The sequence below is a fragment of the Pan troglodytes genome, chromosome 10 (assembly GCF_028858775.2).
Source record: "Pan troglodytes isolate AG18354 chromosome 10, NHGRI_mPanTro3-v2.0_pri, whole genome shotgun sequence".
NCBI classification, from domain to species: Eukaryota; Metazoa; Chordata; class Mammalia; order Primates; family Hominidae; genus Pan; species Pan troglodytes.
In genome coordinates, this window is record NC_072408.2 from 54,819,562 (window position 1) to 54,845,507 (window position 25,946).

A 25,946-nucleotide genomic window follows, 5' to 3' on the forward strand; every position below is an offset into this window, starting at 1 on the left:
AGGAACAGGATGTTTTCAATCCACTTGAGTGTAAAGAATAGATATCTTAATGTAACTTTTTATGTCATTAGTAAATCAACATTCATAGAAAAATACAAAATTAGGCTTACCAATAATTAAAATTCTTCATATAAATCATTGTAAAAGATTATCCATTTTCTCATGAATAATTTATTCATGCATATATCATAAATTGGTTGAAACTTCACAACGAAGTTTCTCAAACCTTGGTGTTATACTTACAGGTGAGAGAAACACATTACTTTTTAGTAAAATTAAAATTTTGCTAATACCCAATACTCAGAAAAATGAAATCATCTTTGAATAAAGGTATCTCCCTTAGGACTATTGGTTCATTCTCTGAAAATTCTTCACTATAATTACATTCTCCAAAAATGATTAATTTCTTTAATTTCTGACCTCCTTTTCCAAAGCACTCACTATATATGGGAGTTCCTCCTCATGCTAGATTCCAATTTTAGTTCCTTCAGCAATATTCTTTCCAGATTCTACCCTCCCAGTATAACATTCTAAATTTAGAACACATCACCAAATGCAGTTCTTTGAGGTGAAGGATTTGCCTCATAGATTTCAAAATTGTGGAATAACTAATCTAAAATATAAAACAAAACAAAAACATTTACAATTTTTATGTCATTCATGATGTAAACCAATCCTTAAATATTCCTCTCTACTTGACTACTTAAATGTTATTTAACAGTGATAGAGCCAAACAATATATTTTTAAAGGATAAACCTGTGTTTACTGACTTTGTTTGAACCAGAATTCTTACAACTCAACTTATTGACATAATCCTTGGCAATTTACCCAGCATCATAAATTGTTTTAATCTCAGTATCCATCTTGTCAGCAATTTCTTTTCTTGAATCCAAAACAATCCTGCATTTTGAAGCTAACATCCTAGCCTTTCTGTAAATTTCCATTACTCTTTCTCTGAATTTTTTATTTTATTTTATTTTTTTATTTATTTTATTATTATTATACTTTAAGTTTTAGGGTACATGTGCACAATGTGCAGGTTAGTTACATATGTATACATGTGCCATGCTGCTGTGCTGCACCCATTAACTCGTCATTTAGCATTAGGTATATCTCCTAATTCTATCCCACCCCCCACAACAGTCCCCAGAGTGTGATGTTCCCCTTCCTGTGTCCATGTGTTCTCATTGTTCAATTCCCACCTATGAGTGAGAACATGCGGTGTTTGGTTTTTTGTCCTTGCGATAGTTTACTGAGAATGATGATTTCCAATTTCATCCATGTCCCTACAAAGGACATGAACTCATCATTTTTTATGGCTGCATAGTATTCCATGGTGTATATGTGCCACATTTGCTTAATCCAGTCTATCATTGTTGGACATTTAGGTTGGTTCCAAGTCTTTGCTATTGGGAATAGTGCTTCTATAAACATACGTGTGCATGTGTCTTTATAGCAGCATGATTTAAAGTCCTTTGGGTATATACCCAGTAATGGGATGGCTGGGTCAAATGGTATTTCTAGTTCTAGATCCCTGAGGAATTGCCACACGGACTTCCACAATGGTTGAACTAGTTTACAGTCCCACCAACAGTGTAAAAGTGTTCCTATTTCTCCATATCCTCTCCAGCACCTGTTGTTTCCTGACTTTTTAATGATCATCATTCTAACTGGTGTAAGATGGTATCTCATTGTGGTTTTGATTTGCATTTCTCTGATGGCCAGTGATGATGAGCATTTTTTCATGTGTTTTTTGGCTGCATAAATGTCTTCTTTTGAGAAGTGTCTGTTCATGTCCTTTGCCCACTTTTTGATGGGGTTGTTTGTTTTTTTCTCGTAAGTTTGTTTGAGTTCATTGTAGATTCTGGATATTAGCCCTTTGTCAGATGAGTAGGTGGCAAAAATTTTCTCCCATTTTGTAGGTTGCCTGTTCACTCTGATGGTAGTTTCTTTTGCTGTGCAGGAGCTCTTTAGTTTAATTAGATCCCATTTGTCAATTTTGGCTTTTGTTGCCATTGCTTTTGGTGTTTTAGACATGAAGTCCTTGCCCATGCCTATGTCCTGAATGGTAATGCCTAGGTTTTCTTCTAGGGTTTTTATGGTTTTAGGTCTAACATGTAAGTCTTTAATCCATCTTGAATTAATTTTTGTATAAGGTGTAAAGAAGGGATCCAGTTTCAGCTTTCTACATATGGCTAGCCAGTTTTCCCAGCACCATTTATTAAATAAGGAATCCTTTCCCCATTGCTTGTTTTTCCCAGGTTTGTCAAAGATCAGATAGTTGTAGCTATGGGGCATTATTTCTGAGGGCTCTGTTCTGTTCCATTGATCTATATCTCTGTTTTGGTACCAGTACCATGCTGTTTTCGTTACTGTAGCCTTGTAGTATAGTTTGAAGTCAGGTAGCGTGATGCCTCCGGCTTTGTTCTTTTGGCTTAGGATTGACTTGGCAATGCAGGCTCTTTTTTGGTTCCATATGAACTTTAAAATAGTTTTTTCCAATTCTGTGAAGAAAGTCATTGGTAGCTTGAGGGGGATGGCACCCAGATTCATAAAGCAAGTCCTGAGTGACCTACAAAGAGACTTAGACTCCCACACAATAATAATGGGAGACTTTAACACCCCACTGTCAACATTAGACAGATCAACGAGACAGAAAGTTAACAAGGATACCCAGGAATTGACCTCAGCTCTGCACCAAGCAGACCTAATAGACATCTACAAAACTCTCCACCCCAAATCAACAGAATATACATTTTTTTCAGCACCACACCACACCTATTCCAAAATTGACCACACAGTTGGAAGTAAAGCACTCCTCAGCAAATGTAAAAGAACAGAAATTATAACAAACTGTCTCTCAGACCACAGTGCAATCAAACTAGAACTCAGGATTAAGAAACTCACTCAAAACTGCTCAACTACATGGAAACTGAACAACTTGCTCCTGAATGACTACTGGGTACATAACAAAATGAAAGCAGAAATTAAGATGTTCTTTGAAACCAACGAGAACAAAGACACAACATACCAGAATCTCTGGGACACATTCAAAGCAGTGTGTAGGGGGAAATTTATAATACTAAATGCCCATAAGAGAAAGCAGGAAAGATCCAAAACTGACACCCTAACATCACAGTTAAAAGAACTAGAAAAGCAAGAGCAAACATATTCAAAAGCTAGCAGAAGGCAAGAAATAACTAAAATCAAAGCAGAACTGAAGGAAATAGAGACAGAAAAAACCCTTCAAAGAATTAAAGCCCCCAGGAGCTAGTTTTTTGAAAGGATCAACAAAATTGATAGACTGCTAGCAAGACAAATAAAGAAGAAAAGAGAGAAGAATCAAATAGATGCAATAAAAAATGATAAAGAGGATATCACCACTGATCCCACAGAAATACAAACTACCATCGGAGAATACCACAAACACCTCTACGCAAATAAACTAGAAAATCTAGAAGAAATGGATAAATTCCTTGACACATACACCCTCCCAAGACTAAACCAGGAAGAAGTTGACTCTCTGAATAGACCAATAACAGGCTCTGAAATTGTGGCAATAATCAATAGCTTACCAACCAAAAAGAGTCCAGGACCAGATGGATTCACAGCCAAATTCTACCAGAGGTACAAGGAGGAAATGGTACCATTCCTTCTGAAACTATTCCAATCAATAGAAAAAGAGGGAATCCTCCCTAACTCATTTTAGGAGGCCAGCATCATCCTGATACCAAAGCTGGGCAGAGACACAACCAAAAAAGAAAATTTTAGACCAATATCCTTGATGAACATTGATGCAAAAATCCTCAATAAAATACTGGCAAATCAAATCCAGCAGCACATCAAAAAGCTTATCCACCATGATCAAGTGGGCTTCATCCCTGGGATGCAAGGCTGGTTCAATATACACAAATCAGTAAATGTAATCCAGCATATAAACAGAACCAAAGACAAAAACCACATGATTATCTCAATAGATGCAAAAAAGGCCTTTGACAAAATTCAACAACCCTTCATGCTAAAAACTCTCAATAAATTAGGTATTGATGGGACGTATCTCAAAATAATAAGAGCTATCTATGACAAACCCACAGCCAATATCATACTGAATGGGCCAAAACTGGAAGCATTCCCTTTGAAAACTGGCACAAGACAGGGATGCCCTCTCTCACCACTCCTATTCAACATAGTGTTGGAAGTTCTGGCCAGGGCAATTAGGCAGGAGAAGGAAATAAAGGGTATTCAATTAGGAAAAGAGGAAGTCAAATTGTCCCTGTTTGCAGGCAACATGATTGTATATCTAGAAAACCCCATTGCAACTTCAGCAAAGTCTCAGGATACAAAATCAATGTACAAAAATCACAAGCATTCTTATACACCAATAACAGACAAACAGAGAGCCAAATCATGAGATAACTCCCATTCACAATTGCTTCAAAGAGAATAAAATACCTAGGAATCCAACTTACAAGGGACGTGAAGGACCTCTTCAAGGAGAACTACAAACCACTGCTCAAGGAAATAAAAGAGGATACAAAGAAATGGAAGAACATTCCATGCTCATGGGTAGGAAGAATCAATATTGTGAAAATGGCCATACTGCCCAAAGTAACTTTCTCTGCATTTTTATGAAGCTGCTCTTTGACCTAATTTCCTCGTCTCTAATTTCTCTAAGTGTATATCCTATGTCTGTGTTTATTTACCTCACTATTTAACTTTGAACATCATGCAAAAATCTTTCTCTCTCTGCTTCTTTGCTAATACTCTTCATATTTTGTTCAGATATTATTCACTCATCAAGGAAGGTTTTCTCAACCACAGACCATCCGTGAATCTTGATCACTTTGAGCAATTATAGAAATGATATTTAACTAGTTTAAGGAAAGACTTTTGACACACTTCTGAACATTATGGGGAAGGTTTTTCTGAGGAGCTTCTGTTAAAAGCTGGGCTTCCTTTGAAGATGAAGCTTCAAAAGAGACAGACCCTCTTCTTTCTTGGACATTATAGGGTCTGTGTGATTCCTAACACATCTGCAGAATCTTGCAACCACAGAGGGAACAAGCCTTAGAATGAAGCTGAGGCCTCTCAAGTGGAGAAATGGGGAAAAATCGTTCTTTAGTTATATTTTTGAGACACTGATTCCACAGGGGCTTTCTTAAGCAATTTTGAGTTGACAGTTGAGTTGAGAGTTTGTTACTAACAGCTGAAAATATTCTAATATTCATAATATCTAATACTGACTCTCTGTTCAGCAATTTTAATTATTCTTTAACTAGAAGTAATAAATCCTTGTTTTCCTTGATCTCCACTTATATTAACCATGCCATTTGCCAACTTTGGGCAACACCAAGAAACATCTGCTATCTCTGTTTCCTCCATCTCCATCCAGGCTGGTATGCATTGCAAATAAAGTTATATAATTATGCCAGTTGGTTCTCTGACAAGTTTATGTCATCTGACCTCAGCTGCTTTCTCAGTTTTGCTAGATGATTCTCTTTTTCTCTCTCTCCACTTGGATGTCTCATAGGCATATTGAACTAGCATATTGAACTCAGCTTGTCAAAATTTGAACTACTCCTTCTGTTCTTCATGTATTTTCAGTAGATGATTCTGTTTTAATATATAATTCTGCTAGTTGTTTCAGGAGATGATTGTGCTGGTCTGTCTAAATCCTTAAAGTTCTGCCATATCCATTTCACATACCTCATAAAATCATCAGAAAATACTGTTGGGTCTTCCTCCATATAAATCCTGAATATAACTACCTCCCACTTCTACTCTTAGTACACTAGTCAAAGCTATCTTCATCTCTTGCTTTGACTATCACCTAACTGATCCCCCTGTTTCCAGAGATTCACAGAGATTTGCACCACCATTCATGAGATTTCTACTTCCCTTCCAAAGAGTGGTTGAGATGCTCTATTGTAAAATATAAATCTGATCATGTCACTTCCCACCTTAAAATGGTTCAATGGCTTCTCATCACATTTAGGATAAAATCTAAAGTCCTTAATCAGGACCTATAAAACTCTATGATTCAGATTCACCTCATGGCTTGCTTGGCCCCAGCCGTACTGGTCTCCTTGCTGTTCCTTGAACATCTAAACATACAGCCAGTTCAGGGCTTTTGTACTGTTCTGGTGGGAATACATTTCCTTCTCTCCAGATAACTTCTTCAACTTTTCTCTCACTCTATTCCATTTTTTTCAAGCATTTCCTTATCAGAATAAGCCCCTCCCTGCACTCTTAGTGAAAACAGATGCCCTTGCTCTCTCCCACCTCTCTTTACCTTCCTCAGCTACCTTCAGATACTATCACTATCTGACAAAACTTTATGTATTGCTATATATTATTTATTTTGCCTCCTCGCTTGAAAATGTGAGTTCTATGAGGTTTGCTTAGAGAAATAAGACTTTCACCCACACTATTTTGTGAAAGTTGCTCTCTTGAAACTACCAATGACCTCTGTTTGGGCAGAATTTTGTCCCTCTCAAGTTCATATATCGAAGTTCTAACCCCCTAGTACCTCAGAAAGTGACTGCATTTGGGATAGGGTCTTTCAATAAAGTCATTAGAGTGGGTCTAAAGCAATATAAATCAGTCCTTATAAGAAGAAGAAAGTACAACACACATGCTTGCACACACACACATACACACACACACACAGAGGGAAGGCCATGGGAAGACACGGCCATCTACAAGCCAAGGAGAGGGACCTTAGAAGACACCAACCCTTCCAACATCTTGATCTAGCCTCCAAAATTGAGAAAATGAACAAAGCCACCCAGTCTGTGTACTGTCATGACAGCTCTAGAAAACTAATACACAGACCTCCAAAGTGCCAAACTAACTATCCTTTACTCAACGACTTCAACCTTCTTTTGACTTTTGCCACTTTAAAATAAATTATGTAAATTAGTAATTTTTAAAACTTTATTTATTTATTTATTTATTCATTTATTTTTGAGATGGACTCTCGCTCTGTTGCCCAGGCTAGTATGTGGTGGCCATCTTGGCTCACTGCAACTTCAGTCTCCTGGGTTCAAGCAATTCTCCTGCATCAGCCTCCTGAGTAGCTGGGATTACAGGTGTGTGCCACCATGCCCGGCTAATTTTCATATTTTTAGTAGAGATGGGGTTTCACCACTTTGGTCAGGCTTGTCTCAAACTTCTGGCCTCAAGTGATCCACCCACCTTGGCCTCCCAAAGTGCTGGGACTATAGGCATGAGCCACCATGTCTGGCCTAAAAACATAATTTAAAAACAATAACATCAATGCCTTTGTACTCACCAGCCAGGCAAATAAATAGAACACAGGCACTACCCCAGAAGCCTCTTCCTGATAATTCCCCAATCACTCCATAGAGGCAACACTGGACTGAATTTTTTGGGGAAGTTTCACATGTTATATATAAATATGTGTGTGTGTGTGTGTGTGTGTGTGTATTAAACACACAAACCCCTTTAAACATCAATGTATTTTCTAATTTTAAACTTCATATAAATGGGCTTATAGTTATGCGTTGCTTAATGACAGGAATGTCTTCATAGAAATGTGTCATTAGGCAACTTCCTCATTGTGCGAACATATGACTATACCTAGAAGGCATAGTGTATTTATAATCTATTGCTCTCAGGATACAGACCTCCACAGCATAAGCATATTACTGTGCTGAATACTGTAGCCAATTGTAATACAATGGCAAGTATTTGTATATATATATACATACATAAATATAGAAAAGGTACAGCAAAAGTGTAGAATTATAATCTTATGGGACCACCATCTTATATGTGGTACATCATTGATGGAAACTTTGTTATGTGATGCATGACCTTATATGTATTATTTTGTGACTTTCTCTTTATGTTCAACGTTAAATATTTGGGAACTTTTATAATCAGAATTCATCATTTTGCGTAAAAATAAACCATACCAATCTATCATCAATAACATTTAAAAACAAACCTGGAAAAATATTTACACAAATATGGCAGGAAAAGTTTTATAATCTTCCTTTATACATTGATTATAACATTTTAAAGAAAGTTCTTAATGTGAAACATAGAAAGGGCACGAACAGAATTTTACAGAAATGGAACTATAAACAGCTGTCAAATACATCTGTATATTTACATTAATAGTAACAAAAAAATAGTGAAATAGTATTTTTGCTTAACAAAGATTTTTAAAAGGACAAAATGCTACAAAAATTTGTTTAATGATAAAATGCAGGCATTGCTGTTTAGATGACAGTTTGGCAAGTATATGCCAAGCCTTTAAAAAGTCATTCCCTTTAATCCAGTAATTGCACTTCTAGCAATCATTCTAAGAAAATAATTGGGAATCCAGAAAAAAGGTCTATATACAAAGATATCCATTATGAGGTTATCATAATACTGAAAATGAAAATATGGGAAGTAACTAAATATAATGGCTACACTATTATCTGTGGGCCTTGGTGATTAGGTTATATTAATCACTATTTTCTGAATCTTGGGTAAATCTTGCTTTTAAATATCATCATCATATCACTTCAATATCTGGAGCTTTTGTTCTATAATTTTAATGGTGCTACTAAAAATATCAATTTATATACCATGGAACTGATTTAGAAGCTAAGAGCTAATTTATTGTCCTTCTTTCATTTCATTTCATGTTTCCTAAAAAGTCCACATTTGGCTTGGTTCTCTAAGTTAGTCTTGATGATTACCATAAAAAACTCTTTATTTTTTTAGAAGGTATGAAGCATTTTCTCTCAGAATCTCAGCATCATTCTTCTTGCTCTCAATGCCCTCCTGCGTCTCCCTGGGGTAAAAATGTGGACACTACATTCCCTCCAGACTCTCCTGCCACCAAAAGGCAGAAGGGGAAGAATTGGGAAGTCATAGAAAAGCAGAAGCTGGAGTCTTCACATACACTCTTTAACCATTTATCCTGGAAAAGATCTTGTCATGATTTGCTTTGCTTCTTAGAGTCATAAAAAAACCTACAGTAGCCTATAAATTAATTATTTCTGAAAGAGAGTGCCTTGTTCTGATTGTGTCTCAGACTTGCTTTCTTTGCACCAGCTCTATCAACTCCCTCCCCTCTTGTCTCACTCCAATCTATTTTCTGCACAAAAGCAGCAAATGATCTTAAATTAGATCATGTCATTCATCTCCTGAGAGCACATCAACATTTTTCTGTTGAACTTATAAGAAATTACAAACATCTGAGTATTGCCTTTTAGATGTAATCAATGCCAGGCTGTTCATAACTTTACCCCTGTTACCTCTCCAACCTCATCCCGCATGACTCTGTATCCTCACTACACACTAGTTACACCAGCCTCCTTTCAGGTCCTTGACATGACAAGCTCTTCCTTTACCCACACTTTTGTCATATGGCTAGTTCCTGTCCTTTAGATTTCAGCCTACATCACCTTCTTAGTGAGGCTTGACCTAATTATCCTACCAAAAACTTGTCTACCTGCTTTTCTCTTTAAATATAAAGAGAAATATAAAGAGCCACTCATTTTTCCTTGTGTTTTTATTAAATCTAATTGTTTTATTATTTGTTTGTTGGTTCTTTATTCTTCTAATATCCATTAGAATGGGAGCTTCAGGAGGGTTTGCAATTATTGTAACCAATAGCCCAGCAGAATGCCTGACATATGGTTGGTGTTTAGACACTTATTGAATGAATTAATTTACTAGAGAACAAAATGTTTTTGAAAATCTGTAATGTTTGAAGAGTAAGTTTTATTTTATCATAGAAAAAAATCATTGGCACATTATAATACTAAAATATAACTGGAGGCTAAGACTTTATTTCATTAATGAAAATTATTCTGGTAGAAAGTACATCTTGGAGGATTATTTTAAAATTTCCTTTCCATTCTTACATGTGTTCCATCAAGGAATGTTTCAGCAAAATTATTTCTGAGTCTAAGTAAATGAGCAAAATAAAATATTGAAGTTGTTGTGAGAACTTGGTAGCAGCTAATGGAAACCTTAGGGAAAATTTCAAAAAACCTAGCTTAGTTTAGATACAGAGGTGCTGTTCATGGCCTGACATATAGTTAAAATGTGCTTCTAGAAGTTGTACTCAAAGCTTCTGAAGGACAATTAAGACTCTGGAAACTCCCTGTGCTGGAAGTTGTCCAACAACTGCTGGATCAAACCTAGTCACTGCAGGAGTTATGTTAATAATCATCAAGGCTATGAGTTGCCTCCCAAAGTTGAATTTAGAGACTCACACAATATTACTTTGTCCAAATAATTTATCTTCCAACTTCATGTTTGTTACAAAACTGGGAGTGCTAAGTACATTTATGTGGTTAGGCAAGGCTTTGAGTGATTAGTCATGATTCAATGGTAATGAAGAGAATATGCATTTTAGAGGTAATTTAAATGTAAGCTACTTGTCAATCTAAAATATATAGGCTAGATTTATATACTTGAATACTCAAATTGATCCCATGAAAAATGGGGTAAAGGAAAACAAAATATTTGGTTATTTCAAGATGGTTGAAGAGACAGCATTTCCTGAATGATAATATCTGATTATATCTTAATCACAGACTAAATTTAATAACATATGAAATGAATCTAAACATCCTACTATCCTCTTGTCCCTCTTACACTGCAATACTTAGGAAATGGAGAAGGGAGCACAGGAGTAGTGATGGAGTTAAACATATAAAAGTTCTACCCAAAAAATAGTTTTTTAGACCTTCTTCTGCTACTGGCAGGAGAGGACAAAGCAAAACAACAAAATGTGTTTTCCATCACAGTGTTTAAGTCAGTGGGTTTGGTTATACAGTTTAACTTAATATCTTGGAGTTAACAAAAATATTAGGTTAAATATTCAGATTACATCACCAGTGGTAATATCAGGATAAATTACAGATTTATTAGAAGACAAAATACACGAAATGAATATATAGTAACTTTAAATCAAATGGAAAAAATGCCTTGCTCTTTTAGAATCTATCCTAGACATCCACTACTGCCTTCTTTCCAGTTCAGGACATCATTACATCATTTATTTTTATTTTTATTTTTTTGAGGTGGAGTCTCAGTCTGTCGCCCAGGCTGGAGTGCAGTGGCTCAATCTCAGCTCACTGCAAGCTCCGCCTCTTGGATTCACACCATTCTCCTGCCTCAGCCTCCCGAGTAGGTGGGACTACAGGTGCCCGCCACCACGCCCGGCTAATTTTTTTTTTTTTTTTTGTATTTTTAGTAGAGACGGGGTATCACCATGTTAGCCATGATGCTCTCAAATCTCCTGACCTCGCGATCCGCTTGCCTCGGCCTCCCAAAGTGCTGGGATTACAGGCGTGAGCCACTGCACCCGGCCCAGGACATCATTATCTTTTAATCATTCTATGGCAATAACCTTGTACTTCATCTCCTTATATCTTAGTCCCCTGCTATACATATTTTCGACAATCACCAATATGATTTTCCAAGTGAGAAAATCTGATCATGTTACTCCTACCTTAAAAATTTCAAATGACTACTTCTTTTCCGTAGAAAAATGTTCAGACTCTAAAATGTTCTGAAGTCTTTCTTGATTCAGCTATCTATAGTCTATTTAAAACTAAAAAGAAAAATAAAGACTTAAAATATGCATGCTCACTACAAATAATTAAATATGTGCTTCTCTGAGGATATTTATTTATGACCAAGGATCCTTGTCAATTGATATTCTAAAATTTATAGAAAATATGTAGTAATCCAAATTAGCTTATTGAAATATTGAAAATTATAGCTATATGTATATTTTCTTAATTTGCTCATAATTATTAAAAACGGTTTTTGAAGGATAATATAGAATTATTAGAGATAGTATATGTGTGATGAAACATTTGTGGTATTACATTTGCCTTGATATGCACTACAAATATTCAATGAGGAATAAGTTATTAAAGCAATGGATAACAGTGTTCAAGTCAGATAGAAGTGCAGTTACAGATAATCAAATCTGAAATATTTCCAAAATATGTCTAAAAGGAAGTCTTATTTTTTTAAGAATCAAATTTGCGGATCAGCACATGAAATAATATAAATCATGAACCTAATGGGGAAGTATATCAGTTTTCTAGAGATGAAAACTATAGTTTTAAGTTGCCCAAGTTATTCTTGTTAGTGGGCTTTTCTCTATACAGAAATCATGAATTAATTCAACAGTTATTTTTTAAAACCCTGCTACATGCCAGATAGTCCCCTAAGTGCTGGAGATTCAAACGTCAACTGAGGCAAACAAGAGCTTGCTCCCATGGAGCTTAGCTTCAAGTAAGGATGGAGAGAGATGATAAACAAATACAAATTAATAAATAAGATAATTTTACATGGTTACTAACATTAGGATGAAAATAAACAGTGCTATGATATAAGGAAGATTTACTCAGAGTAGGCTGCTACCTTAATTGCTGGCCATATATAGAGCTTTTCTGAGGAAGTGACATCTGAACAGAAACAAGAATGATGAGAATGAAACTAACATGCCAAGATCCAGAGAATTCCAGGCAGAAGGGAGAACAAGTAGAGATGCCTCAAGGCAGGGATAACACTGGTGTGTTCAAGAAGAGAAATGTCAATAGAGAAAGGGACAAAGCACTTAATTGAGATGAGAGAGAGGGTGGATTATATAGACCACTATAGGCCACAGTAAGAAATGTAGATGTTACCTGTGAGCCATCTTTCTTTCTTTCTTTCTTTTTGAGACGGAGTCTCGCTCTGTCGCCCAGGCTGGAGTGCAGTGGCGCGATCTCGGCTCACTGCAAGCTCCACCTCCAGGGTTCACGCCACTCCCTGTGAGCCATCTTTCTAAGAGGAGAGTTACATGATTTGATTTGTGTTTTAAAAAAACCCCCTGTCTATTGCATAGATAATAGGCCTTGAGAGGCCAACACTGGGAGGCAAGAGGATCATTAGAATTGCAGCAGGGCCACGCAGAGATGTGGAAATATGTAAATCTTAGCACATTTTAAATATGTGAACTGTGATTGCTGTATTGCAGGCATTTAATGTTTATTTGTTGAATGAATGAATGAACAAACAGCATAATGCTTATAAACATTAAGATCTAGTAGTGTGTTATAATCCTGGCTACGTATTTGGGGCATGAAAACCAAAAGAAAGTACTAAGAGTCTTTTAAATTTAGGAAAAAAACCTGTAATTTGTTTGTATTTACACATTTTCCTCATTAAAATAATTTAAATGATTTGAAAATCCAAACTTAAAAACAAGAATATTCTAGAATGGTGTTATTCACCAAGCATCTGACATTTCATAATGTTAATTCTACAGTTTATTTGTACAGTTATGGTCAGAATAAGAGATAAATAATAGAAATTCTAAAATCAATAAGAATGTTGTCCATTAGTTGGCAAAAAGAGAAAAATATGAAAAATATCCTAAGTTTGGGATTAAAAAAATACTCTTCTATACATGAGCTATATATACTGAAATATCAAATTACAGCTGTGGTATGCTGAAATCAACTGATACAACCCCTGAAATCCAATTGTGAAATTTTTAGGAAATTTATGAGCAATGTGTTAAAAATGTAATTATTAAAATAGAATTTATGTAAACTTAAATTTAAAAGCTTAAAACAAATGTAGTAAATACTCAAAACTCATCACTTCTTAATATTTTACTATATTATAATGTTGTCAATGTTTTTGAGGTTCTTATTGTACCTGTATGGTGGCAATTACATATAATGATGTGCTACTGGGTAGCTCTTCACAGCTCCATATTAAGTGACATCACTTGGAAAACTTGAAATCACACATAATGAGAATATTTACACCACAGAAACAGGCAAACATTATAAACAGGGCTTTCCCCTATCCCTAGTGATTCTACTGTTTAACATTTACCAGTGCCATTAGTGATAGGTAAACTGATGTTACCATCACTGCTACAGCATCTCTTGCTGAAAACCTCTAGTCTAAATCCCAGAAGCTAGGTTCTCCTTTCTGTGAGGAATGATGAACCAAGGGTGAGTACAGAGAGCAAAAGCTTGCTGTGGCTGGCTTCTACACAAGAGAAAGAAGGCCCAGTGTTCAAGAGCAATTTATTTAGTTATTTGTGCTTTACCTTCCTTGAAATAATGGCCATATTTCCCTCTGATTTCCTTTTGTGAAACTGCCCACGAAGTGTAAAACTATTGAAGATGTTGACAAAGTTCTGAATATAGAAAATGTTTCAAAAATAAGAAAATTCTATTTTCCCCTGTCAAATTAGCAATGACTAAAAAGACAATAATATTAGAGTGGTACAGTGAAAAAAGCACTTATATTCAATGATAGTAGGAATAGAAATTAGTAAGTGTTTTTGAAGAAATTTAGCAACCTAAAACACTTTGTCTTAAATTTAACCTGAAGAAAGATTAGTTTATGAAAATGGACTCTAAAAGTATTATTTATGATAGAAAAAAACTTTAATGAGTTTGCATATTTGTTTGAAAGAATATCATTTATAATTTTTAAATAATTTACAAAAATGGAAGCTGAAACATGAAATTATATATGTATACAGAGTGACTATAAGTAAATTCAACTAAGCATTAACAGTAGCTATTTTAGGGTATTTGGAACATGATTATTTTCTGTTCCTTTCACATCTCTGTAATTTCTCTATTTTCTTAAAAGACGAAATTACTGATGATTAAACTAAAAAAAAATCAAAGTTCTATTTTGATTTGTAAAGGATGTATATATGTATTGTGGCAAACTTCACAAAAACATGGCATACAATTGAAGCCAGCATTTATTAAATACCATTAAATACTCTGGCATTGTGGTAAAGGATTTTTTGTTGGTTTAATATATAGCATATTTATTTCTTTAGATCAAAATCACCAAATTTTCAATTTTCTTTTTTTTTTTTTTTTTTAGTTTTCTTAAAATTTAACTTTTATTTTAAGTTCAGGGGTATATGTGCAGATTTGTTATACAGGTAAACTTGTGTCATGGGGTTTGTTGTACAGATTAATCAAATTTTCTTATAAATTATTTATTATCATCTTTGATCTAGGATCTTCTGGGGATGTCAAAGCCTCTCATACATTTCTCAAATTAACATCTATTGAAATTCAGTATAATTAAACTATATCATGCATATAGGTTAAGAAAAATATGTCAAAAATTAAATAACAGAGTGCTAGAAATAAAAAAAAGAAATGACTGCCTCAAATATATGTATTTCCAAATCAAACAAAGGTGTGAGAAATAGAGTTTGTAGAAAAGGAATAGATAAGATAGAGAAAGAGAAAAGACAAAGGGGCTATAATTTAGTGTTTTTCTCTTTTACTACTATATCAATATCTATAGTCCAAGTGAAAGAGTTATAAGAGTATTAAAAATAGCCTAGTGTATTTCCTTTTGATAGAAGTTTGGTTATTATTAAATAATAGCCTAGTATTATATAGTATTCAATAAATTATGCCATTTTAATTGTGCTTTTTATTTGAAAATATTTAACGGACAAAGATTAAATATGTTCAAGGTGAACAACATGAAGATTTGATATATGTATACATTGTATAATGATTACCACAATCAAATAAACTAATACGTCCCATACTGTATATTGGATCCCAAAAACTCGTTCGTCTTATGTCTGAAAGATTTCAACTGTGCTTTGACATCCAGATAATAATCAAGAAGTATGTGGTATGTCACAGACTTACTTTTGTGACTCATAAGAGGAGAAATACCAAGTTTCAGGGAATCCTTGATATGTCCAATCTACTTAGGAAAATACGGACACTGGTGTGAGTATCAGGCTTATCCCTACCCTTGGGAATCCACAGGGTCTAGAAACTCACAAGTACTTAGTTGAAATGTGTCTTAAATGACTCACTTACCTGAAATTTTGACTTGAGACACCACTCCATCTCCTCCATCACTGTGCGCACGAACCTCCACAACGTATTCTCCATCTCTGGGGATTGGGACTTCTATGGAGTGTTTGTGAGTTGAATACAGCTTGCCATCATGCTGGCCATCAGGTCTGTAGAGTACCTTATAAAGTACAGAAATGTAAATACGCAGTAAAGTCATAATAATGAGCCAATGCTCTAACACTAAAACCAGAATAAAAATGCTTACACTTTGATTAACAAAAAGTAATAAATTTAAAACAAGAGGAAAAACTAAATTTAAAACTAGACGAAAAATATCATGTTAGTTTCAATTCACAATAGTTGATTTTTGCAAGTTTGTAGGATTATCCAAGGAGATGTGACTTAAGCATCTGAATTTTATTTTTTGACATGACCCAAAATAAAAATATAGAAAGCATGAGTCTTTTTAAGAAAAAAGTCCAAAATGAGAACTTTTAAAATATATTGAAATGGTCTGAAAATTGTCTCTCAATTTTTATTTTTACCATTTTCCATAAAATTTGGTATCCAGTGAAAAATGTGATAGTGTGTGACATAAAGAATATATTTAAAATAAGCTTTTCTCCTTTTTATTCACTTATAAACAGTAACTCAGTTTATCAAGGAGTTTTCTGGGTGCTGGGCAACCCTATCATAATCATTGCCAAACAAAAATAGTTTCATTATCTCTCCTCCTTAAGCTCTGATTATTCTATTTTATCTTTAAAGTATTCTACTTATTTTACACTTTTGACATAACATTTTGCTGAAATTCACTGAAGATAATGTTTTCCATTTCAAAATGTATCATGGCACTACATTATCTGATTCTGCTCTACAACTATTAAATAGAATAAGAAAGCTGAATGGGGCCAGCCGTGGTGGCTCATGCCTGTAATCCCAGCACTTTGGGAAGTTGAGGTAGGTGGATAATTTGGGGTCAGCAGTTTGAGACCACCCTGTCCAAGACTGTGAAACCCTGTCTCTACTAAAAATACAAAAATTAGCCGGGCGTGGGTGTGGGCACCTGTAATCCCAGCTACTTGGGAGGCTGAGGCAGGAGAATCACTTGAACCCAGTAAGCGGAGGCTGCAATGAGCCAAGATTGTACCACTGCACTCCGGTCTGGGTGACAGAGCAAAATTCCATCTCAAAAAAAGAAAAGAAACCCATCTTGGGTTTCACTGAAACAGCAAGAATTGCAAACATTAATCATCACTATTTGTATATACCTTATATCCCGTCACTGTAGATTCATTTGATAGTGCAACGACATGATCCCAGGTGATTATATAGCGTGAACCAGACCTTACTGAACTGATGATCCTTGGAGGCTGGCTAGGAGCTGTGAAAAGTAGTAATATGCAATCAGTGGTCACTATATCCATTCTCAATTCTGCATACTCTATTGCATCAGGTATTATAATGCTGATGATAATGACCACCGCCATCTAGTTTTAATAAGTGTTTACTATATGCCAGGCACTATGCTAAGCACTTTACATCCATGAGTCCATTTAATCTACCCCATGGCCCTGTGAGCTAGGTAATATAACTTTTATTCTCTTCTCATCATGCTCCACTTGGTTTCTTTCTCCACTAGTCTTTTGAAATTGCTATTTGCAAGGTCATCAATCACCTCCACTTGGTTAAATCTAATGTCACTTGTTTATTCTTTTTTAAATTTAACATTTTTGGAGCATTTCACAGAATTGACCATCTTCTTTCTTGAATCTCTCATTTTTTCTTAAATTCAGATCTTAACAACTGGGTTTTCCTTCTACCTCATGGGCTGCTGCTTCCCATTATTCATGCTTAGCTGGCTCCCTCTGTCAACTTGTAACTGTTGGATGATTTAGGACTTCATCTATGTACCTTTTCTACTCTCTCTGTGGATCTTCCCTAAGTACTGACACTTAGGCCCATGGCTTTAAATATTCACATTTCTGTCTCTAGCCCTAATCTCTCTTTCAACCTCTAGACATATGTGGCTATAGGTCTCTCTGTCTAGGCAGATATCAGCCTATTTCTACTTGAGTCTCTAAAAGATTTCTCAAATGTAATACATTTTTCAAATGTAATATAATGTCTAGTATCCTCAAATCTTTCTCCAATGAGTCTTTGCCATCGTCAGCAAATGGCACAACCAACCCCCTAGTTTCTCAAGCAGAAATTTGGTATTTAGTCTCTCATCCCACTAATTGCCAACATCCAGATTGGCAGCAAGTTGTCAACTCTGCCTACAGAAAACTTTCCACTTCTGTCTCCATTTTTGCTTAGTGCTAGCCACTATCAATTCTCTCCTTGACTGCTGAAATAGTCGCCTAACTGGCTTTTCTGCTTCCACCGTTAACCCACCACAATCCATTTTCTGTACAGAAGCCAGAATGATTTTTTAAAAAACAACATCATAAATTAGATATCACCCTCTGTTTTAAAACCTTTCAATGGCTTCTTATCATGTTTAGAAAGAACTCAAACTCATCACAATTACTTACAAGGTTCTCCGTAATTGGGCCCCAGAACACTTCCCCCTCCTTACTCAGAACCTATGCCCTGGACCCAGTGGCCTTTCCACACCTAAAATATTTTAAGTGCTCTTCACCTTAAGGTTTTGTACTACTTAGAGTGCAAAGAACCTTAAGGCTCTGCCTAAAGCTATTCACATAGTGGGTTCTTCTTATCATTTATCACTCAAATCATAGCTTAACTGGCATCTTCTCAGAGGCCTTTCCTGGCCACCCAATCAGAATTTCACTTTTATCTAAGTCACTTTACTTTTGTCTATTTATTCATTTTATTGCCCTGTCAGCTGCTTTAATCCCACTTATTTATTTGTCAGAGTTTGTGTTTGTTTGAAGTTTCTATCTCATTTCATTAGCTTGTAAACCATGCGAGAAGAGCACCTTGGACTGGTTTGATCCCTTTTGTATCCTCACCATCAAGAATAGTGCTGAGCACACAGCATATTTTTGATGAATGAATAAATACATGAACAAATGGAAAAAGAACAAAAATGAATGCTCCTTTTACAAATTAGAAAACTGAGGTTTAAATAGGTAATTTATCTATTGTCATACATTTAGCAAGTGGCAGAGACAGATCTCAAACACATGTTAGACACCAAATTCTAGTTCTTGTCACTACATTCTGTCATCTCACTGGGAGAGTCTCTGTCCCAAAGTGAATTTCATAAATTTTCACACTCTAATGGTAATCACATCTTCAGATTCTTGAGACATTCCCTAGAGTCCTACATACAAATTCTCCTTTTTACTTATTCCACTTGGGTTCAAGAACAGAGATATCAAAATGAACCCAGAGAGATTAGAATGACCAGAACGTGAGCAGGGATAGGTGGTCTTGTTTTATGAACCACCTAAAACATACAGTACTAGAACATACAGTAATAAGAGAGTAAGCATAATGCTACACATTTAACTTGCATTGCACTGTGCAATGACAGAGGTTTATAAATTAAAGCATGTAAAAATAAGCAGAATTTTAGTTTTCACATGCTGTTGAGGTACTCCTATGAAAACAATGTTTAAATTAATAAGTACAGGGTAAAGACAAGTTAATGGCAAAGAATTTGAGAGGACAGCCTTTACAAAAGGATAGTTCTCTAACTTTATTTCTATAATGGAATATTTAATGTGTGAGGGTATTTTTCACATTTTTTCATCATCTACAATAATTCACGTTTTAAGGGAAATCTTGTGTGGCTGTAAAGGATATTGAAAAATGTGCTCAGGTAGCTAGGTAGGAAATTTCCTTCAAATATATTCGTATCATGATTGAATCCAGTGGTAGTTTTTGACAAGTCTAAAAACAAAACGTGAGACTCACGTGCTTTCTTGGTGAAAGCCTCAATCATGTCACTTGGAGGTCCACACCCTGCACTATTGCAGGCCCCGACTTCTATAAAATACTGGGTGTCTGGCAGAAGGTTCTCAAGCCTGGCCGAGTACTCTTGGCTGGTGACTTGAACTCTGTTTGCAGCTTCTTCTTTGTCATGGGCAGCCCAATACCGAATCTGCAAACATTCAGGATGAGTTATATTTTGCCATGATTTAGAGTCTTCAGCTATGAAAAGTTCTCTTCAACTGGTTCTATTACCATTGGTGTTGGCTGATCATCATATTTTCAAATGTTTCTTAATGATATCTACCCTTTTATCAGCCTTAGAATATAGTAGAGCATACAGGGCAGGAATGACTAAAGATGCCAAAAGCGAATCAAAGTCTTACTTCATTGCCCAAAATAGTTTTACATTGACTAAAAAAAATAAAAATAAAAAATTTAAAAATCCCAAAAACTTTGCAGCAGACTTACTTTCAAAATATAAAAGTGGTTTCCATTTGGAAGTATTTCTCACTATAATTTTTATCATTTATTTCCTCTTTTACTTCTGTTTGCATGATTTCAAACTTGTTCTGAGCCATTCTTAAAGCAGTTGGAGAGGAATATAATTTTGCTGGATAAAAATAGTTACTATGTGGCCTAGAACACGCTAAAGTAATACTTTCTTCTAGCTCCTTTCAGAAGTATCTAATGTTATTTCCTTTGAACCCATATAGAAGCTAGATATCAAAGAAATATATCTAATAACAGAATAAACTGTAGAAATTATTTACCCATAAAATAATTTTTTTAAAAGTTATCGATTTTTTTATTAGAAATGATTACTTTTGTCAAATAATTACAGGATTCTTTTTCTCTTAAAGTTTAAGAAAAGTTATGGATTATAATTTTCATCTTTAAATAAAGGCTTTTTTTGCATTCAAGATTTATAATTATACCTAAGGTATGAATAAAATGAATAAAAATATGTTATATGTAATATAAGAATAAAAAGAAAAGGATTATTTGTAACTATCCTGAAATTTTACATATTTTAGATGCCCTGTCTATAAAATAACGGGATTGTAATTTCACAATTAACCAAAATGCCTAGATTAAAATGTCTAATAATAATATACTCCTGCATTTTTTATTTACATAAACATGTAAGAAACTATTATGAAGTGCAACAGGATGGCTCAAATTCACTTCACAAAAGTGAGGTTTATGTGTTGAATGAGCACATTTCTGAACATTCAGAAGTGGATGAATGCTTCCCTTTTCATCCCAGGCAGGGCAGCTTCAGAGGCACATTTATAAAACTCCTCAAAGGTCTCAAGGGATGGAGTACCAGTTGCCCACAGTGGTTGCCAACAAGACAAATAGCACATTTTTATCTGAGCTCCCCTCTTTCCTGTTCACTCTGCCTTTTCCTCATACCTGCTTCCTAGGATCATATTGAAAACAAACAATTAACAACAATAATAAACAACCTTTCTCCACATCTTTGTTTGAGGCTCTGTTTCAAAGAGATCCAGACCAAAATGGATGTCTTCTCCAAAATAAGAAAATAAAGCACTTTCTAAGTAATCAGTTTCAGCTCACCATAATAATTTAAACTTTAAAAATATTTGAGTAGACTATACAGGATTGTTCATCTTTTATGATGACTGAAATCAGTCATCTGCATTAATCTCTAATTCAGCTGCTAAAGTTTTTGCATTCATTATTCCTGGTAGCCTATTTTACTCATTTTTGTTAAATTAATTACGTGAATATTTTACCCACTGTGTGAGCAAACTAAGTCTTTTGTGGATTCCTGGGCAAGAGCCCAAAGTTCCAAAATGCCCTTGATAAGAAAGACTTCTTGTATTCTTCTAGCTTACCTACACTATAGAAAAACTCGCTGGGTATTAAGATTGAAAGTGGGGAGCTCTTTAACCAAGTAAGTTAAAAAAATACTAAGTGACATAAACATTCTACTGAGATACACTTTAAAACCACAAGGGAAGAGATTGTCTTTAAATTCAATTGCTCACAATTCTCATTTGAAATGTCAGGAAATGAACCTTGAGATGGTGTCAATCAGGCAGGAGTCAGGGCTTTCCAGCTTTATATTTTATGTTTTCAATGTGCTGCTTTCTTTCTGTGTATCTTTATACACAGAAAAATAGAGATCCATCGTACATTTTCATGGGAAGTGCATTGGGGTATTGGTTTTCACCATCATCTATCTTGTTAAACCATTGGCTTCTCCCATCATATTTTAAAATGGAAACAATAACCACATTATAGTCAGTCAAGAACCCCCTCCCCCCTACCGGCCACAGTCACAGGAGCATTTCCTGCAGAACAATAAATAATATGGATTTTTCTCTTTTAAGTGTTCGTGCTTGTCTCTTTGATATCCAAGACCCTGTGTAAAAGGTTTAAAAGGATTTTAAGAAAGAATGAATGGAAAGAATAATTCTATGATTTACTTCCAGCAATTTTAATCAACCGTTCTCTGGAGAGGCAAGAACTAGATTAAAATCTGATTATGACAATTATTACTCAGACAAACATTTCTAATCCTCAAGTTCTTCATCTCTAAAATAGGGATAATAATAGTGTCTATCCTCTAGGGTTGTGTGGATTTAATAAAATGAGCTTAGTTAAGTGTTTAGCACAATAAGAACTCAAGACGTGTTATCAGTCTTTTCATCATTAACATCATCATCATCTTCCTCACTGCCATCAGCATCATCATCATCACCACCATCTTGGAATGCCCAATGACATAAACAGGGAAAATTCTTAAATACAGGTTATTTAATATCTTTCACATAACAGTTCTATGAGGCAGTGGTTACTTTCTCACTTTATAGGTGAGGAAACTCAAAGTTCAAATCAATTTTCTACAAAATTCTTAAGTGACAGAGCTGAAATATAAACCCATGTTTGCTCAGCAGCAAAGTGCATAAGTTTTTACTTAATGTAAGTTGGAAAAGGTCAGACATCTGTGAAACCAACTCCTCATGGTACATACTTTTCCCTTGAAATTATCATTTGAAAAAAATCTTCTTTGATAAAGATTACTTTTTACTGACTATGTGAAAATCCTTAATCAAGGTTTAGTTCCCAATTAAAAAAGCATATTTAATTTAATTATTATCTGAATCATTGGTTCCACTATGTTGCTTCCTACCTCTTATTTCTTTTGTCTTCTTCTTGTTAAAAGTAAGCAAATCGTCAATATATAATTCTTGGCATTAACAAAGATAATATATAATTTTCTAGCATGTTTTAAATAAAGTAAAATATGTCATATATTTGGCATTTTGACTCAATGATATGGGTTATATGTTAAATTATCCTTTTTTCGATATTTATTAGTTAGAAATAAATAATATAAAAGAAGAAAAAAATCCTGTGCTCCAAAATTTTACTTTCCAAGCTCTACACATTGATGTCTTCTCCCAAAGATACCTCAGGCGTATTTATTACAGGGGTTTGTAACATCTAGTGAATTTCTCTCTTTCCTACTAGCCACAAACACAATTGTCAGGTTAGTAAGTTATGAATATTGGGTATTCTCAGTCTAATTATTCCCAGTCTACTCTTCTGTGTTCTGTAATAAATTCAGCTGAACCCTTGCATAGATGATCTGAGGGCTCTTTAAGATCTTCCCAAATTATAACCTATTGTGCCAAAAAAAAAAAAAAAAAAAAAAAAAGCTTCCTTTTGGTCTGGGTGTGTCTGCTCAAAGCCTTGAGTTTCTTTTACAGCTACATCTCAGAAACATGGCCTTGAGAAAGCCCAATTGTAACATTTTATTTAATCATACTTCATTATTCCTATCAGTATTCAATGAATATCTATTTAGAGCCTGCCAGGTGCTCAGCACTAGTCTTGCATGGCACTGAGCATAGAACAATACCCTGCCCTCATGGGGCTAATATTCCATGGACAAGGGAGAAGGGAGGGTGCTGAAGCTGAGAATGCAAGCTGGCTGGGGGAGTGGGGTAGGTGGAGAGGCAGCCCTAGACAGCACTCACTGAAAAAAAAAACAGGGAAGTCTGTGATGTGTGGCAATAAAACCCCAAACTTTGAATCAGACAACTTGAGTTTTAGACACTGCTCTGACACTTTCTGTAAGTGACAACTCAGGCAAGTTGTCAAATCTCTTTGGTATCCATTTGCTCATCTGTAAAGGAAAAACCATGTTAATTCCTTTGAATTTTCACTTCTTGCACTTAAAAATGTGAGATGATGATTTCACATTTCCTACAAAACTCAGTCTAAATTGCATTAGCATTGTATTAAAGACCCTAACTAATCTCTCTAGTTTTGATTTTCCAGTTTTTACTCCCTTGACTAAGACAAGTTTTCTCATTTGCATCTGACTGATTCTTACTGGTTCTTTAAAATTAAGCTCAAGGGAAGTTTTATTTGGGTCATTTTGATTGTTACTTCATAGATAACATGAGACATATTCGGTATATTTAAAATTGTTTACTTTGGAGGGACTTTTCGTAATGGAACTACTGACTCAAAGAGGATGACTATTTTCAGGATGCTTCTATAAATTACCAAAATGCTTTCCAAAAAACTTGAGATTCACTAGCTTTTTATGAGAATGTTTTCCTAAAAAGACCTTGGGTAATCATAAGTGTTATTACCATAGTTTTTATTTTGGCCAATTGTTTGCCAGGACTTAGGTTTCTTTACATCTCCCCTAGATAGGCCAGTTAGGAACCCCTGTTTTATTCTTAACAATTAACTTATATATGACCACAATACTAGACACAGAGAATAAAGTATTAGTTGCCACATAAATTAATGGGACATTGAAACATACAACACATTTGAAAACGTATGCTTATATATTTATGAATAAATGTATTTAGTTTGATAAAAATTTAACGTACCTGATAGCTTTCCACTATTTTTTCTAAAACATGTTCCCAATGAACAGATATCTCAGAAGATGATAAGACTTTTGCACCTACTTCTGTTGGGGCTTCACTGGGAGCTGAAATTTTATGAGAACATTATATTATTAGTGAGATATTTACATTTAAGACATTCGAATAGCATCATTTGCTATATGAATGATGTTGGACCATACTTTAATTTTAATGTTTCTAAAATAGCTTTAATATTTTCAAACTAAGTGCAATTATTTTATTACCTCTTCCTGTATTTTTCTAATGTTACTTTATTTTATGGCATTAGTGATACATGTGCACACACACATTCATTTACATAAATGTTAATATAGACATATACACATACACATTCCCACACACACTTTTACCAAATACAGAAAGTTTCATCAATTTCTATTACATCTATGAGCAAAAAAAAACTATTTTTTTAATTTCTCTCAACTGATATGCTTAAGAAAGCCTGTTGATGCAAATTAAAATTATTAATATTTAGCTATCAACTCTATATTATCAGAAATAAGAAATTTGGAATTATAGAAAATTGTTCAATATAATACATTTTCTCTTATTTGCTATTTGTGTGAACTAACTATAAACAGCAATATTATTAATAAAACTTCCCTTTTTATGTTCAAGCTAAGATCTTTAAAAAAAAAATTTTAAGAGCCTTTGAAACAAGTTGTAACATCCACTGTTTTCTGGGCTCAAGAAAGCTTTTATATGTCTAATCTTCCAACTGGGTATCAAGTCAAACATGTGTCAAAAAGGTCTCTGTTCACGGAAAAAAAGTAACTGACATCCCTTATGAAATTTACACAAAGAAACCAATGAAGGCTTTAAGCAGGGGTGATCAATTTTTATTGTCTTTCATTAAAATGCCATAATCCTATTTAATGTTTAAAAATGTTCTACACATGAACACTGTTGACTTTCCAAAACAAGCCAAACGTGTAGCACTATGATTGATTTCTCAGCAGTGGAAGAAGAGATTAACACTTATACAAGTTTCAACACATGAAAGTTTTATGAGACTCATGAAATATTTAGGAAAGAAATATAATTAAATACAAATAGCCATGACTAAATAGATGACAAGCTATTTGCCTGAAAACTTATTTTAGCATCGAGTAAAGCAGTAAAAAGGTGAGAAGGTAACTTGTAAAATGCTTAAGACACTCATTTTATCTGTAAGATGTACTCGTTCTTCAAATTATTAAAACTGAGTGAAGTCATCATATTTCATTGTTGTTTTGTTTTGTTTTGTTTTGTTTTTGAGATGGA

The 25,946-nt window shown here is 34.6% G+C and overlaps 1 protein-coding gene across 2 annotated transcripts in view; it reads right to left on the bottom strand.

Annotated features, from left to right (window-relative positions):
- CNTN1 (contactin 1) overlaps positions 1–25,946 on the bottom strand; it is a 164,595-nt gene that overhangs the window by 26,445 nt on the left and 112,204 nt on the right. For both annotated transcript variants that reach the window (XM_509005.9, XM_016923638.4), the window contains 4 exons: positions 24,645–24,748; positions 19,741–19,927; positions 17,124–17,236; positions 15,874–16,030 (listed from right to left, as the gene is read on the bottom strand). In XM_509005.9, the coding sequence (XP_509005.2) occupies positions 15,874–16,030; positions 17,124–17,236; positions 19,741–19,927; positions 24,645–24,748 (561 nt within the window). The remainder of the gene's footprint in view (positions 1–15,873; positions 16,031–17,123; positions 17,237–19,740; positions 19,928–24,644; positions 24,749–25,946) is intronic.